At 49.2% G+C, this 14,297-nt stretch overlaps 1 protein-coding gene across 7 annotated transcripts in view; it reads right to left on the bottom strand.

The window, feature by feature from the left end:
• CEP170B (centrosomal protein 170B) overlaps positions 1–14,297 on the bottom strand; it is a 104,657-nt gene that overhangs the window by 53,850 nt on the left and 36,510 nt on the right. For all 7 annotated transcript variants that reach the window (XM_077323831.1, XM_077323829.1, XM_077323832.1 and 4 more), the window contains one exon: positions 7,065–7,203. In XM_077323831.1, coding sequence (XP_077179946.1) covers positions 7,065–7,203 — 139 coding nt within the window. The remainder of the gene's footprint in view (positions 1–7,064; positions 7,204–14,297) is intronic.

Raw genomic sequence — 14,297 nt, forward strand, 5'->3', positions numbered from 1 at the left:
CGAGGACCGGGGAACGCTGCCACACCCTCCCGCTGAGGCGCCGAGCGTGCTCCATGGGGCCTCCACTACTCCAAAAATCCGCATCCCAAGGCATGGGGAGAGGCCCGGGGAACGCTCCCCAGACCCCGTGGGACGCTTTGCGGGCCCTGGGGAGAGGCACCGATCCGCGGGGGAGGGGGCCCCCCACCACTCCCTCGACACCCTCACTCTCCCTGGGACATCGTTTCCCGGCGCCGAAGCCGTGGTGTCGGGGGGAAGGGGCGGGGGCAGGGGAGGTGGGTCCCGCTGTACTTTGACTACAGCGGGCTTAAATTCTAGTAATTTTATAAACCACAATCAAGTCATTTCCCCCCCCCCCTCTCTCAGTCATCACCTTTCTGGACCTTCCTCCTCTCACTCCCTCGGCTTTTCCCTACTTACCCCATCTACTTGCATGACAACTGTAAGTGGCCGGGGGAGGGAGGGGACCACAAAAGATCAAGCAATGCAGGGAAGGTTGAAGTAGCCACTTCCTTCAGGTGGTTTTCCCCATGCAAATGCCATTCCTCACTCTTCCAGGCGCCCCACCTTCAAGACTGGGAGTGCCCCTGTGTGTGTACAAGACAGGCCTTTGGCTAGATCACACTTCAAAGTATGGGACAAGGGGCAAAGCTTTCATGTCTGTTAGAAGGGTCAGGTGGGCTCCCTTCCCACCCTATTACTGGCCATTTTTTTGGGGGGGGCAGATCAACGTGACCATATATGATCATATCACCCGAGAAATATTTAACAATTAAAAAAATAATTAACTCCCACCCATTTGGGAAACTCAGGATCGTGAAGAAAGCCCAGGGTTTCACAAAACACTGGTTGAGAAAACTTATTCCAGGGGTAGTCAAACTGTGGCCCTCCAGATGTCCATGGACTACAATTCCCAGGAGCCCCTGCCAGCATTCGCTGGCAGGGGCTCCTGGGAATTGTAGTCCATGGACATCTGGAGGGCCGCAGTTTGACTACCCCTGCCTTATTCCATGACATACCCAGTTGCCTCGCTGCAGGTCGCCTGTTCTCTCGAACAACAAGGGGGGAAAGGAAAGCATGAAAAAACGGCAGCCTACCCCCAGAGGTACACAAAACATCACCCCTAGGAATACACTTCTTCCTAATCCAATAAAACAACCAGCTTATTCCTAGAGCATAACACTTGAGAGCTCCATTTATCATTTTATTTTATTAAACAAATAACAAATTCTTGCAAGGCACAGGTAGTTCTAGGACTTTTGATTTACTGCTCCCAATAAGATCTCAGAGCAACGGATCTGCTTCTGCCGTATATTAAAAACCACCCCCAAAAGTTGCACATCCTTCCGCTGGGCTGTTTTAATGTTTTATTAAAATTTATTGCAAGGGACGGAAAAGAATAACTGGAAGCAATTTGTTTTGATAGATCCTTCGCCTCTCCTGTGTTTCTTAAACTTTCCCGTTCCATCCCCCTCCACAAAAAAAAAAATAGACCTTTGGTCACCAAAGACCTTAGCTTTAATTTGCTAGGAACAAATTACTAAAATACCTACCGGCTTAACCGTACTATTTTGTCCAGAAAGCTGCTTTTCTGCGCTAAGTAAGCCCATTTTGCCATTCGAGGCATTAGGGTGGTCATTCTGTTAATGATTTAAATCCACTATTGATCTTGAGAGAAAAGAGAGGACGGAGGCCTCTGCGTCTTAAGAGCGGCTTAGTTCAGGACTAGCCGGCGGGGGTGGGGACTCCCCAAGGCTCACCATCACCTCTGCCGATGCCTCTGGCTGGCAACGAACCAAAGGAGCCCTCCAAGCTTCTCTTGAGGGGTCCTTTGGGGTTAAGCTGGCTCTTCAGCCATTTAGACATTGGATCGGGAAGGGAATTTCCTCCAAGCCAGACTGGCCAGAGATTCTGGGTCGAGCCGCCGTCACTGCAAGTACTCTCAGAGTCCCTGGGGATTGCAGAAAACGCATTTCTTGCCTGGATTTGGGTCCAGCCACAGTTCAGATGCTCCATTCCGTGGCGGAAGACTCTTCACCCGGTGCCGATCGCCAACACGCCCATGTGTTTGCAAACGAACGGCCCACGAGATGCAGGCACTGCAGATGCCGAGTCGGCAGGTGACGGGTGCAAATTAATGACCCGGGAGGGGGGGGGATTGTACACAGCCATGTTTCTGCCACACAAGGCCAAGGCTCTGGCTCACGGTACAGCTGCCACCACCCCCAGCAGGCAACTTCCTTTGAGTCCGAGAAAGCGGCAGCCTCCTTCCACCTTTCTCTGCTGTCAGCGCTAAACACGGGGAAAGGGCTCCGACTGACAGCCAGCGCCTGGTTTGCAGAATGCATCATGGCACCTGTCTCATCTGCTGGAATCGCCCCAGGTAGAGCAGGCCCGCTTATGCGCTCGACGTCCACGGGAGATCCCTTTGACAGCACAACAAGAAGGGGGGAGAAACAGAAGCCTGTGCGTGTCCATCCGCTCTTTCCTCTTTGCTTGAGAGGCAGGTAAAGGCCTAGCAGCGAAAGGACGTTTCTAATACCCTCGTCCAGCTTAGAGGGGATTTTTACAAGGACAATACGCCGCACGGAAGATTAAGGTCACGGGAATCACTGTCGCTGGCCGTGGCTGTAAGGCCCGCTAAAGATCACTTCTCTTTTTTAATTTGTGACTGAGATTGGTTTAAAGAGTCAGCCGAAAGAATACGTCCAGCAGCCTGTCCTCTTCTGACCCATAAGCGCTCCTACAGAGAGGCTGGCCATTATAACAGTACAACCAATGACTGCTGAAGGCAGAAGGGATGCGGTGGCCTCAGCTTAACATCTCCCATTCCATACTGGTTTTGATAATGCTCCAGATAGAGAACCAGCAGAGAACCAAGCGGTTTCAGGGGGACAGGAATCTAGTGGCCCATTAAAGGCGAACACGTTTTTTACATGAGCGTAAATCTGTGCTCATCTAGAAGAAAGTTGGGTTTTATACCCCGCTTTTCACTACCCAAAGGCGTCTCAAAGCGGTTTACAATCGCCTTTTCTTCCTCTCCCCTATGAGGCGGGCAGAACTGAAATGTGAAAACAGCCCTAACCTCCTTCACAGGGTGTCTGTTGTGGGGAGAGGAAGGGGGAGGCGACTGTAAACTGCTTTAAGACTCCTTTGGGTAGTGAAAAGCGGGGTATAAAAACCAACTCTTCTTTTAATTTTTTTTGAAAACTCTCATTAAAATATTTTCAATTGATTTCAGGATTCTGATGCCACCAACCAGGTCTTACCATAATATTGCATCATGACATGTGTGCAAACATACATGTACTACACAGATTCAGATTATTCTGTTTTAAAGTTGTTTTTAACCTTCTTAAGGTGCATGTAATAATAAGCAGTCATACGTTAATTTTACATATATATTTTTGCTCAACCTTCGGTTTCCTGACTTGTTTTCTCAGCCTGGGTTTTTGTTCCCTTTTTGTTCTTCCTTTGGGCCCCCGCCCTGACAATTGCTACCTACCCCCAACCTCACTGAGTTGCCCTGAGGAAATCCCCAGACACAGGACTCCACCTTTCTCAAAATGACAGGACCTTCCTAGATCTCTGAAATAACAAACCTATGACCTTCTCGGCAAAGAGAACAGAGTGGGGAAAGTCTGTGCCTCTTTATCCTCCTCTCTAACTCAAACAGAACTTTTTACAGAATCATAGAGTTGGAAGGGGCCACACAGGCCATCTAGTCCAACCCCCTGCTCAACGCAGGATCAGCCCAAAGCATCCTCAAACATCCAAGAAAAGTGTGTATCCAACCTTTGCTTGAAGACTGCCAGTGAGGGGGAGCTCACCACCCCCTTAGGCAGCCTATTCCACTGCTGAACTACTCTGACTGTGAAAAACCTTTTTCCTGATATCTAGCCTATATCGTTGTACTTGAAGTTTAAACCCATTACTGCGTGTCCTCTCCTCTGCAGCCAGCAGAAACAGCATCCTGCCCTCCTCCAAGTGACAACCTTTCAAATACTTAAAGAGGGCTATCATGTCCCCTCTCAACCTCCTTTTCTCCAGGCTGAACATTCCCAAGTCCCTCAACCTATCTTCATAGGGCTTGGTCCCTTGGCCCCAGATCATCCTCGTCGCTCTCCTCTGTACCCTTTCAATTTTATCTGCGTCCTTCTTGAAGTGAGGCCTCCAGAACTGCACACAGTACTCCAGGTGTGGCCTGACCAGTGCCGTATACAATGGGACTATGACATCTTGTGATTTTGATGTGATGCCCCTGTTGATACAGCCCAAAATGGCATTCGCCTTTTTTACCGCTGCATCACATTGACTGCTCATATTTATCTTACAATCCACAAGTACCCCAAGGTCTCGTTCACACACAGTGTTACCTAGAAGCATATCCCCCATCCAGTAGGCATGATTTTCATTTTTCTGACCCAGATGCAGAACATTACACTTATCTTTATTAAACTGCATCTTGTTCTCATTTGCCCATTTTTCCATTGTGTTCAGGTCTCGTTGAACTCTGTCTCTATCTCCTAGAGTATTTGCCAGTCCTCCCAATTTGGTGTCATCTGCAAACTTGATGAGTAGTCCCTCCACCCCCTCATCTAGATCATTAATAAATATGTTAAAAAGTACCAGGCCGAGCACCGAACCCTGAGGTACCCCGCTACTCACCTCTCTCCAGTCTGATGAAACACCATTGACAACAACTCTTTGAGTGCGGTTCTCTAACCAATTCCCCACCCACCTTTTTACATTGACCAGAAATACACCTTGCCTCTTATTCTACTTTGGCCGTGCTTCATCTTCTTAGAAGGTTTTGGAGAGACCCTTTTAACTGTGGTAACGAACACGGGAAAAGGCGTGCTCCCTCGTGGGGGAACACGCAGCTGCACTGGCTTACTTCTTACGACTCCACTTAGCAAGGTTTGAAGATTCCCTCTGGCTAAGGAGACTTTTTCTGACAGGCCCTCATAGATACTAAAATTACTATTTTTATTATTATTATTTCAATTCATTACCCGCCACTCCCAATTGGCTCGTGCGGGTTACAATAGTCTGAATAAAATCCCCAATAAAACTCCCCTTAAAACCCCAAGCATAAAACACACAGAGCCATAATCACAAATCAAGGAAAGGTATGGTGGAAAAAACAATTCAACAATCAATCGCCTCTACTAATACTCTCATAGAGGGAGGAGGGAAGAGGGGGACAGATGGAACCTGCAAGCTGCTGTACACATTGCTCTATCCTGGAAGGGGGCCATCCAGATCTTCCTTGCCACGCCGGCCTCAACCACAGACCTGGTGGAAGAGCTCTGCTTTGCAGGCCCTGCGGAAGGCCGGAAGCTCCCGCATATAATAAAGAATTGCCAGAACCTCTGGACTACCAGCCAGCAAGGGATGGGGGTTAGGGCTGCCAGATCCAGGTTGGGAAAATCCTGTAGAATTGGGGATGGGGAAGGGACCTCAGTGGGTAGAGTCCCTCCAAAGCATCTGTGGTCTCCAGGGGACCTGATCTCTATATGGAGACAAGCTGTAATTCCAGGGGATATCCAGGTCTCACCTGGAAGCTAAGAAAACGAAGACCTGTTGATCCCAGGAAGCCACAAACCATGAAATGAATGTATAAGAAAGTCTCTTTAACGCAGAAAAGTTTCTCAAGTCAGTTTCTTTACAAACACTAACTCGCCCAAGAAGCATTTAGACAATACAGGATCTTCCACATTGCAAACTGAAGGATAAAGGTAAAAGTATCCCCTGTGCAAGCACCAGGTCATGTCTGACCCTTGGGGTGACGCCCTCTAGCGTTTTCATGGCAGACTCAATACGGGGTGGTTTGCCAGTGCCTTCCCCAGTCATTACCATTTACCCCCCAGCAAGCTGGGTACTCATTTTACCGACCTCGGAAGGATGGAAGGCTGAGTCAACCTTGAGCCGGCTGCCGGGATCGAACTCCCAGCCTCATGGGCAGAGCTTTCAGACGGCTGCCTTACCACTCTGCGCCACAAGAGGCTCTACACTGAAGGGTATTCTAAGCTTAAAATTATGAGACTCATGAGTTACATATAAGCATTATTGCATAAAGGGGGCAAGCTGCTGGTGAAAGTGGCATATTTTGGAAACAAGAGTGAATCCGGACCTCGTTTTAGCTTGGCTCCATGAAGTCTGTGTTTGTAACGAATCTGACCGTAGAAATTGTTCTGCATTGAAGAGGCCACTTCCTCGTTCCTCACCTGGAAGGTGGCAACCTCACTATCAGCTGCAACAGTACCCCTCCAAGCTACCACTTGCACCTGGTTTTATTTATGAAACCTCAATTCAACTTGCTCATAACCTCAACATAAAAATGCATGTTCGCCGGAACTCTGTTTTCCCTCCCACCTGTGCCACTGGGGATTCATTCCCAGAAAAATAAAGACAAGGCAAGCAGAAGAGGAAGAAGATGATGAAGAAAGAAGAAGAAGAACAAGAAGAAGAAGAGTTGGTTCTTATATGCCGCTTTTCCCTACCCAAAGGAGGCTCAAAGTGGCTTACAGTCGCCTTCCCTTTCCTCTCCCCACAACAGACACCTTGTGGGGTGGGTGAGGCTGAGAGAGCCCTGATATCACTGCCCGGTCAGAACAGTTTTCTCAGTGCTGTGGGGAGCCCAAGGTCACCCAGCTGGCTGCATGTGGGGGACTGCAAAATCGAACCCGGCATGCCAGATTAGAAGTCCGCACTCCTAACCACGACACCAAGCTGGCTCTCAGTCGAAAAAGGAAAGAAAGCGGACAGACCTGCTTAACCCACCCCCTTTATGAGTCCCTTGATGGTGATGATTATTCACTGGATTTGTCTACCACCCTCCCAGGCAGCTCAACGCAGAGCACTAACTCTCACCCGGAGCATTTACTCACACCCGGAGCAAAGAAACACCAGCTTATCTGATTTCAGCCCACCTACGAAGAAACGGGTTTTATTGCCAGCGGTCCACCACAACTCCCCGAAGCAGCATCTACAGGGGCAAATCAAAACCCCGCAAGGGCCGCTTGTCAGCTCTTGACGGGCCGGCTTTCCAGAACGGGTACCTGTGACGGCTTTCTTGTCGCCTTTCTCCAGCTTGGCTTGGGGCGAGTCAGCCTCTCCACCGCGTTCCAGCAGCTGCTCCGCCCGTTTCACGGCCATCCCTTTAAAACTCATCTGAAGCTGGCTGGTGTATTTCTCGTGCTGAAGTGGAAAGGCAAAGAGACGCGCTTTATTTACTCCTGCGGATGGGAGGCTAGCAGCTTAAAAAGCACGATAAACGTTCAGAGCTGAGTTAGAGTCACAGAACTGGAAGGGTCTGTAAAGGCCGTCTATCCCAACCCCCTGCTCAATGAAGGATCAGCCTAAAGTATCCATGATAAGAATAATAGAACCATATGGTTAGAAGGGGCCATCCAGGCCATCTAGCTCAACCCCCTGCTCAATGCAGGATCAGCCTAAAGTGTCCAGGATAAGAATAATAGAACCATATGGTTAGAAGGGGCCATCCAGGCCATCTAGTCCAACCCCCTGCTCAATGCAGGATCAGCCTAAAGTGTCCAGGATGAGAATAATAGAACCATATATTTAGAAGGGGCCATCCAGGCCATCTAGTCCAGCCTCCTGCCCAATGCAGGATCAGCCTCAAGCATCCAGGATAAGTACCTGTCCAGCCGCTGCTTGAAGACCTCCAGTGGGGGAGGGAAGAGCTCACCACCTCCCTAGGTAGATCATTCTACTGCTAAAGTACTCTGATTGTAAGTTCTACCCCACTAGTATTCAGCTGATATTTTTCTGCCCGTTATTTAAACCCATCGTTGTGAATCCTCTCCTCTGCGGCCAACAGGAGCCACTCCCTGCCCTCCTCCAAGTGACAACCTTCAATCCTGTCCCCTCTCAACCTCTTCCTGGCTGAACATCCACAAGTCTCTCAGCCTCTCCTTATGAGACTTGGCCCCCAGGTCCCGGATCATCCTCGTTGTTCTCCTCGGTACCCTCTCCATTTTGTCCATGTCCTTCTTGAAGAAAGATCTCCAGAACCCCCAACATGGCCTGATCAGGCCAGTGTACTTTAGAACTATGACATTATGTGATTTTGATTTTACATCTCTGTTGATACACCCCAAGGCTTGAGCATGCTTTCCCGAATTTAATCTGGTAGCCACATTGTTGGCCCTGATCACGGAAGAATGGTAAGATAAATTTTGTAAAGAAAAACAACTTTAACCATTAGTGGCTCTAATATTTCGGTAGAGCCACTATGGGCAGAACAGTTTCCGGGACATGTCAAAGTGTCCGGAAACCGCTTCCGGCTGCACGGGTCAATCCGGGAACGTCGCCCACGGCGCCAACCAGTTGCATCCGCCCCCACCAACCCGGCAGCAGGCACTGTGGCAACATAGACACCGGTACACACCTGTCTGCAGCACAGAGAGAGGTTGTGGCCCTAGCAGGGGGGCCAGCACTCTTGGGGATCGTGGGGAGGGAGGGGGGAATACCCTTTGCCTCCCCCCACCCCCTCAAGCCCCTCTGTGGCCTCCACAGCCATTGGCGGAGCTCTGGGGGCTGTTAGGGAGAGGTGCAGGGGCTCCAGCGGGCCCCGGGGAGGGAGGGGGGATGGCCGCGTCTCCCTGACAGCTCCTAGAGCCCCACCAGGCCTCCACGGCTGTCGCTGGGGCTCCGGGGTCTGGCAGGGACTCCTGCGCAGGATGGGGAGGGAGTAGGGGGTGCCCGCCACCTCCCCCCAACCCCTAAAGCCCCGCCGCACCATCTGCAGCCCTTGGTAGAGCTCCTGGTGGTGGCTTGGAGAGCCGCCGGAGAGTTCTATCACTTCCTATCTGACTTCCTATCTCTCTTTTCTTTCTTTCTGTCATTCTCTATTTCTCTCTTCTCTCTCTATTTCTTTCTACCTCTGCCTCTTCCCTATGCTTTACACCCTCCCCCCGTGCTAGCGCCCATTATATTTCAACCTACAACGGGCTTTCATCCTAGTCAATAAATAAAATCATGGGGTCTCTGACTTGCTGGCATCTTGGTTTCAGCCATGAGCTTGCCTCGGGATCTCAAAACATGCCACGTACTTTTTTTTCTTTACATGCCTCGAGAATTCAGGATTGTGGCCAAAAGACCCTAAGGCGAGATACCTTGCGGGATAGTTCGAGACCTCATTCTCACTTGAGCAACGGTCCTGGCAAGACACCAATCTTGCAGGCGGATTACCTCCCATATCTACGATTGCTCAGCATAATTCATTAGAAGGTTCTCCTGAGAAAGCATTGTTGACACGAAAGGGAGGCACTTCTGCCCTCCTGCACAAAGGCTTAGTCACACCACCAAAGCTTCTGCAAGAGAAAATCTGCACAGATGATGCCCATCGCGTGCCAAGTTCACTGGGGTGATGCTGGGGAGGAGTGGAGTTGGCCCAAAAAGGGGTCAAATCCTGGCAAGCTCAGGATCCTACAATCCCTGAAACGTCCAAATCATTCAGAGTGGTATATTTTTCAAGTACTAAATAACTACTTTATTTCTCATATATGGCATGTGTGTTAGAATAGAACAAGTTTATTGTTGTTGACTTATTCTTTCATTCAGCTTATGTACCGCCCCTCACTGTGACGTCTCGGGGCGGTGTACACAGAACAGAGAAACAAGAAAATACATTAAACATTTGCAGTTGTTGAAGGCAAAGCCATACATAGAATCACAGTTGGAAGAGATCTCCTGGGTCATCTAGTCCAACTCCCTGCACTATGCAGGACACTTGCAACCCTCTCGCTCATTCACTGTCACCTGCCACCCCCTTGAGCCTTCACAGAATCAGCCTCTGCGTCAGATGGCTATCCGGCCTCTGTTTAAATATTTCCAAAGATGGAGAACCCACCACCTCCCGAGGAAGCCTGTTCCACTGAGAAACCGCTCTGCCAGGAACTTCTTCCGGAGGTTTAGATGGAATTTGGATTCAGAAACAGCGATCGTTCTCCAAATCACCCACTGAGCCCCGTGGATGAAGCTGGGATTTGAACCCAGGTCCAAGCCCAACATATTACCCATGATGCCACACTGCACCGTTCAAACCTGTGCTCAGCTATAAAGCTGGCCAGGTTCCTGGGAACTTCCACGGTTTCCCTGGAGGGTTTTTTCCCCATACGAGGCCTAAATCACTTGGCCTTTCTCACAGAAACAGGGTTTATCTTTACATCACATTTAAATGCCAGCTGGCTGTTCACAAGGAGAGGCGTTTAGTACATGAATAAGTATTACAGATAGGGACGCCTGCAGAATCCTGCCCTGTTGAACTTCCCCCCGGATGGCCAGATTCCAAATCAAAAGCCTACCCCCAAGAAACATGAGGATGTGGATGCGCATGTCCTGAAATTGAATATACTTTCAGGCAAAATGGTAGCTGTTTTAGCAGGAGGATCATGGACAGAGGGCTCTCCCTGCAAACGTGGCTGCCAGGTTTCAATGCCTGCAACCTTAACAGCTAAAAAGGTCTGCTGAGAATGACATAATCTCCAATGAGAGCCAACAAGGCATAGGCAGAGATGGCGAAACTGCGGCTCTTTAGATGTTCATGGACTACAATTCCCATGAGTCCCCACTAGCTCTTTTCTTTCCAGAATGTACAGGACTGAGCAGTTTTTATTCCACCTACGCTTTCATGGCCTTCGTCTCTCCCCTAGCTTGGCGTAGTGGTTACGAGCCCCTAATCTGGAGAACTGGGTTTAGTTCCCCACTCCTGCTCCACATGCAGCCAGATGAGTGACCTTGGGCCAGTCACAGTTCTCTCCGAGCTCTCTCAGCCCCACCGACCTCACAGGGTAGGTGTGTGTTGCGGGGAGAGGAGGGGTAGGTGATTGCAAGTCGCTTTGAGTCTCCTTCAGGGGGGTACAAAAAATAGCTCTTCTTTTGACAGTGGGTGAAAACTTTTTTTCTCTTTCCTCTGGCATTCCCTCAGCAACCCCTTCTTCCTGCACTGTTTTTAATTGTCGTAATTGTGTAAGTGCATTTTATTGAATTTTATGTGTTCTAACTTGAGCCTCTTGTGGCGCAGAGTGGTAAGGCAGCAGACATGCAGTCTGAAGCTCTGCCCATGAGGCTGGGAGTTTGTTCCCAGCAGCCGGCTCAAGGTGGACTCAGCCTTCTATCCTTCCGAGGTTGGTAAAATGAGTACCCAGCTTGCTGCTAGGGGGGTAAACGGTAATGACTGGGGAAGGCACTGGCAAACCACCCCGTATTGAGTCTGCCATGAAAACGCTAGAGGGGGTCACCCCAAGAGTCAGACATGACCCAGTGCTTGCACAGGAGATACCTTTACCCTTTAACTTGGTTTTAATGGTCTTTTAGATGCGTTTTTATGTATGTATGTTCATTGTCTGTTAGCCACCTCGCTGGTCTTGAGGAGAGAAGACAGACAAGGGAATATACTGTTTATAAATAAACTAGGGACCAAGCCCATTGCACCAAGGAATCAAACGGGTGCTAGATTGGGGGGGTGGAGTGGAAGAACTCTGTGGGTGGACTCCCCCTCCCCCCAGAACCTAGAAAGGCTGCAAGCAACTGTTAGGGAACTCACCAGCAGGGGCAGCTCTCATGCAGCAGGGATCTGCAGCCTCCGAGCCTCGGAGAGAAGTGGAAAGAGGAGGGGTGCTCAAGGGTCGGGGATGGAAGGCGATTGGCTGGCTGCTGGACAGACAGCAAGCTGGTTGGAGGAGGAGGCGGCACTCAGGGGCAGGATACCCGCCCTCAGTGGGTGTTAAGCGCTGAGTGGCACTTAAGCTATGAGACACACTCCTCCCCCTAGGCCTTACCAGAAATATTAAGTGGAACAGATAGAATACATAAAAGATCAGATGAATGGTCTCTAATCCGGGAAACCTTATGCTAAAATAAAAATTTCTCCCGCATTAAAAAGCCCAGCGTCTCCTATACCCTTTTCAGATGACGGACTAAAATGAGTTATCTCAACGGAAGGAAAAATTGTTTGCTTCCAGGGAAATGGGATCTTTTAAAAATAATAGTCATTTTTACTCCCCCGCTGAGACAGGCGTACAGAAAACCCAGACTTCAAGAAAATAAATCTTCAATTTTATTTCAGGTAAGTGAGCTTGCTAAGGCGGAATTGCCTATACCCAAAATCTATTGCCGGCGTTTTGAAAACTGATCATCCCTAAGCATGGACAAAATTGGGTTTTAATTCATAATAAAACTCCATTTGAAGCCACGAAGGGCCAAACTAGACCACAAAGCATCCCAGGGACTAAATACCTGAAGACTTTGGGGGTGGAGCTTAAAAAGGGGGAGGGATTCCAGCAGGGTACAATGCCACATTTTCTCCAGGAGAACTAACCTCGGTTCCCTGAAAAGCAGCTGTCACAGCAAGAGATTTCAGGCCCCATTTCAGGTTGGAAACTCCACCAGGGAGGCCCCACTGCTATTTGAAGACCAGATCAGATTCAAAGTTTTGGGGACCATCATACCTCTAGGACCGCCTTTCCCATAGTCCCCTGGACAGCTTTAAGATGAAATGAGCAAAATTTGCTCAGGATTCCAGGTCCTAAGGAGATTAAATTGGCCTCAACCAGAGCGAGGGTCTTTTTCAGGATAGGCCCAGCCTGGTGGAACAGTCTAGCGAATGAAATCAGAGTACTGTGGGATCTTAAAAGAGTTCCTCCAGGCTTTCCAAGATGGAACTGTTCCACCAGGCCTATAGGTGAGGCCGGAAATAGTTTCTGAAATCCACTGGCCTCCCTGTCAGAACCCACCTAATTAGACCTTAAATAGAGTGTTCTTTATGCCCCTTGCCTGTGTTACCTTAGGCCTGTCGCTCCCTCAGCCAAATTACCTCATAGCAATCTTATCTTTAACACTTTTTGCTCCATTTAATATTTTGCAAGACAGCCTCCTGGGCGGAGACTGTCCGGGGCCCTGTCCGTCCTGTGATTCCGGCCCCAGGGCAATCAGGAGATGCACAGCAAGCTGTGCGCCTTCTGATTGGCCAGCCACCTTCAGGCCTGCCCTCCACAAACCCTGCGAAGCCTGTGGCTGCCATTTGGCCACTGGACATTGTCAGGGATGGAAGTCAGCGTCAGGGGCCCCGATCCAGCGGGTGGGTGGCCAAGGGGCCTGCCTGCCACCACCCAGGCGGCCCTTGCCTGTGTGGCAGCAGACCTCTGCTGGTCCGGGAGGGATGAGGGAACTGCCTGGCATGCCAGAGCCAAGCCTTGAAAGGTTTGCCTTCAGCGTACCCAATCCTTCTGCGCTCGGTGGGGGTGGGAGCATGGGGCTGCCTGGCTACCTCTGGACTCTGTAGTAAGAGGCAGCAAATAGAAGCCACTCCCACCTTGCAGAGCCAGCCTCTCCACCCACACACCACTTCCCCTACAAACCACCAAGTGCCCTGCTAGCGCCCGCTGCACTGACAGCTGCAGGGTTTTTTTTTTTTACTAATATAAGGATAAAAACAGAGGAAAGGCAAACCACATATGCTGCTCAGAGCTCCTTGAAAGAAAAGTAAGATTAAGAATGGCATAGACAGAGATGGATTTTTAGAAGGTTTTTATGGTCTCTGACGGTTTAAAAGGGTTTTGGACTTGCTTCATTGTCATGATTGGTTTTAATAAGGGGCATTATGCTGAGCTGAAGGTTTTCTTGGTTTTCCTCTAATGAGTGTTTGTGCTCTAATAGTTTTATGGAGCTGATTTTCTTTCTTTTTTTGCTGACGCTGTTGATGTTTATGATCTATAGCTGGTTTTAGGAGTTCTGTGAAGAGCCTCTTGGGGCGCAGAGTGGTAAGGCAGCAGTCATGCAGTCTGAAAGCTCTGCCCATGAGGCTGGGAGTTCGATCCCAGCAGCCGGCTCAAGGTTGACTCAGCCCTACTTTGTAATAGTTAAGCAACGTTGGGAATTTGCCAAAGACAAAACAAAATGTTCTGTGTAAACCGCCCAGAGCTGCGAAGAAATGGGCGGTATAGAAATCTAAATAAATAAATATATTTTAAAAATTACCAATTTCTGATAAAAGAGTGCTTCTAATGGCAGAAGCAATTCCAGGATCCTTCCAGACACCAAATGTGCATAATAAAATATGAGGGGCAGGAACATAAGTGCCCCATCAGACTCCTGATAATTTTTTTTAAAAATTGCTTTTCAGAACTGGTTCCCAAGAAAACAAAGAATATTTGGGGTTTTAAAAATAGCTTTGTTTGTCAAGCCCAGTTATTATCCATGCCAAATAATATAGTAATTTATCCCCTATTTTCTAGTATGTATCCCTTTGAGGGGGATTTTTTACAATA

Source organism: Paroedura picta, chromosome 2, assembly GCF_049243985.1.
Source record: "Paroedura picta isolate Pp20150507F chromosome 2, Ppicta_v3.0, whole genome shotgun sequence".
Classification (NCBI taxonomy): domain Eukaryota; kingdom Metazoa; phylum Chordata; class Lepidosauria; order Squamata; family Gekkonidae; genus Paroedura; species Paroedura picta.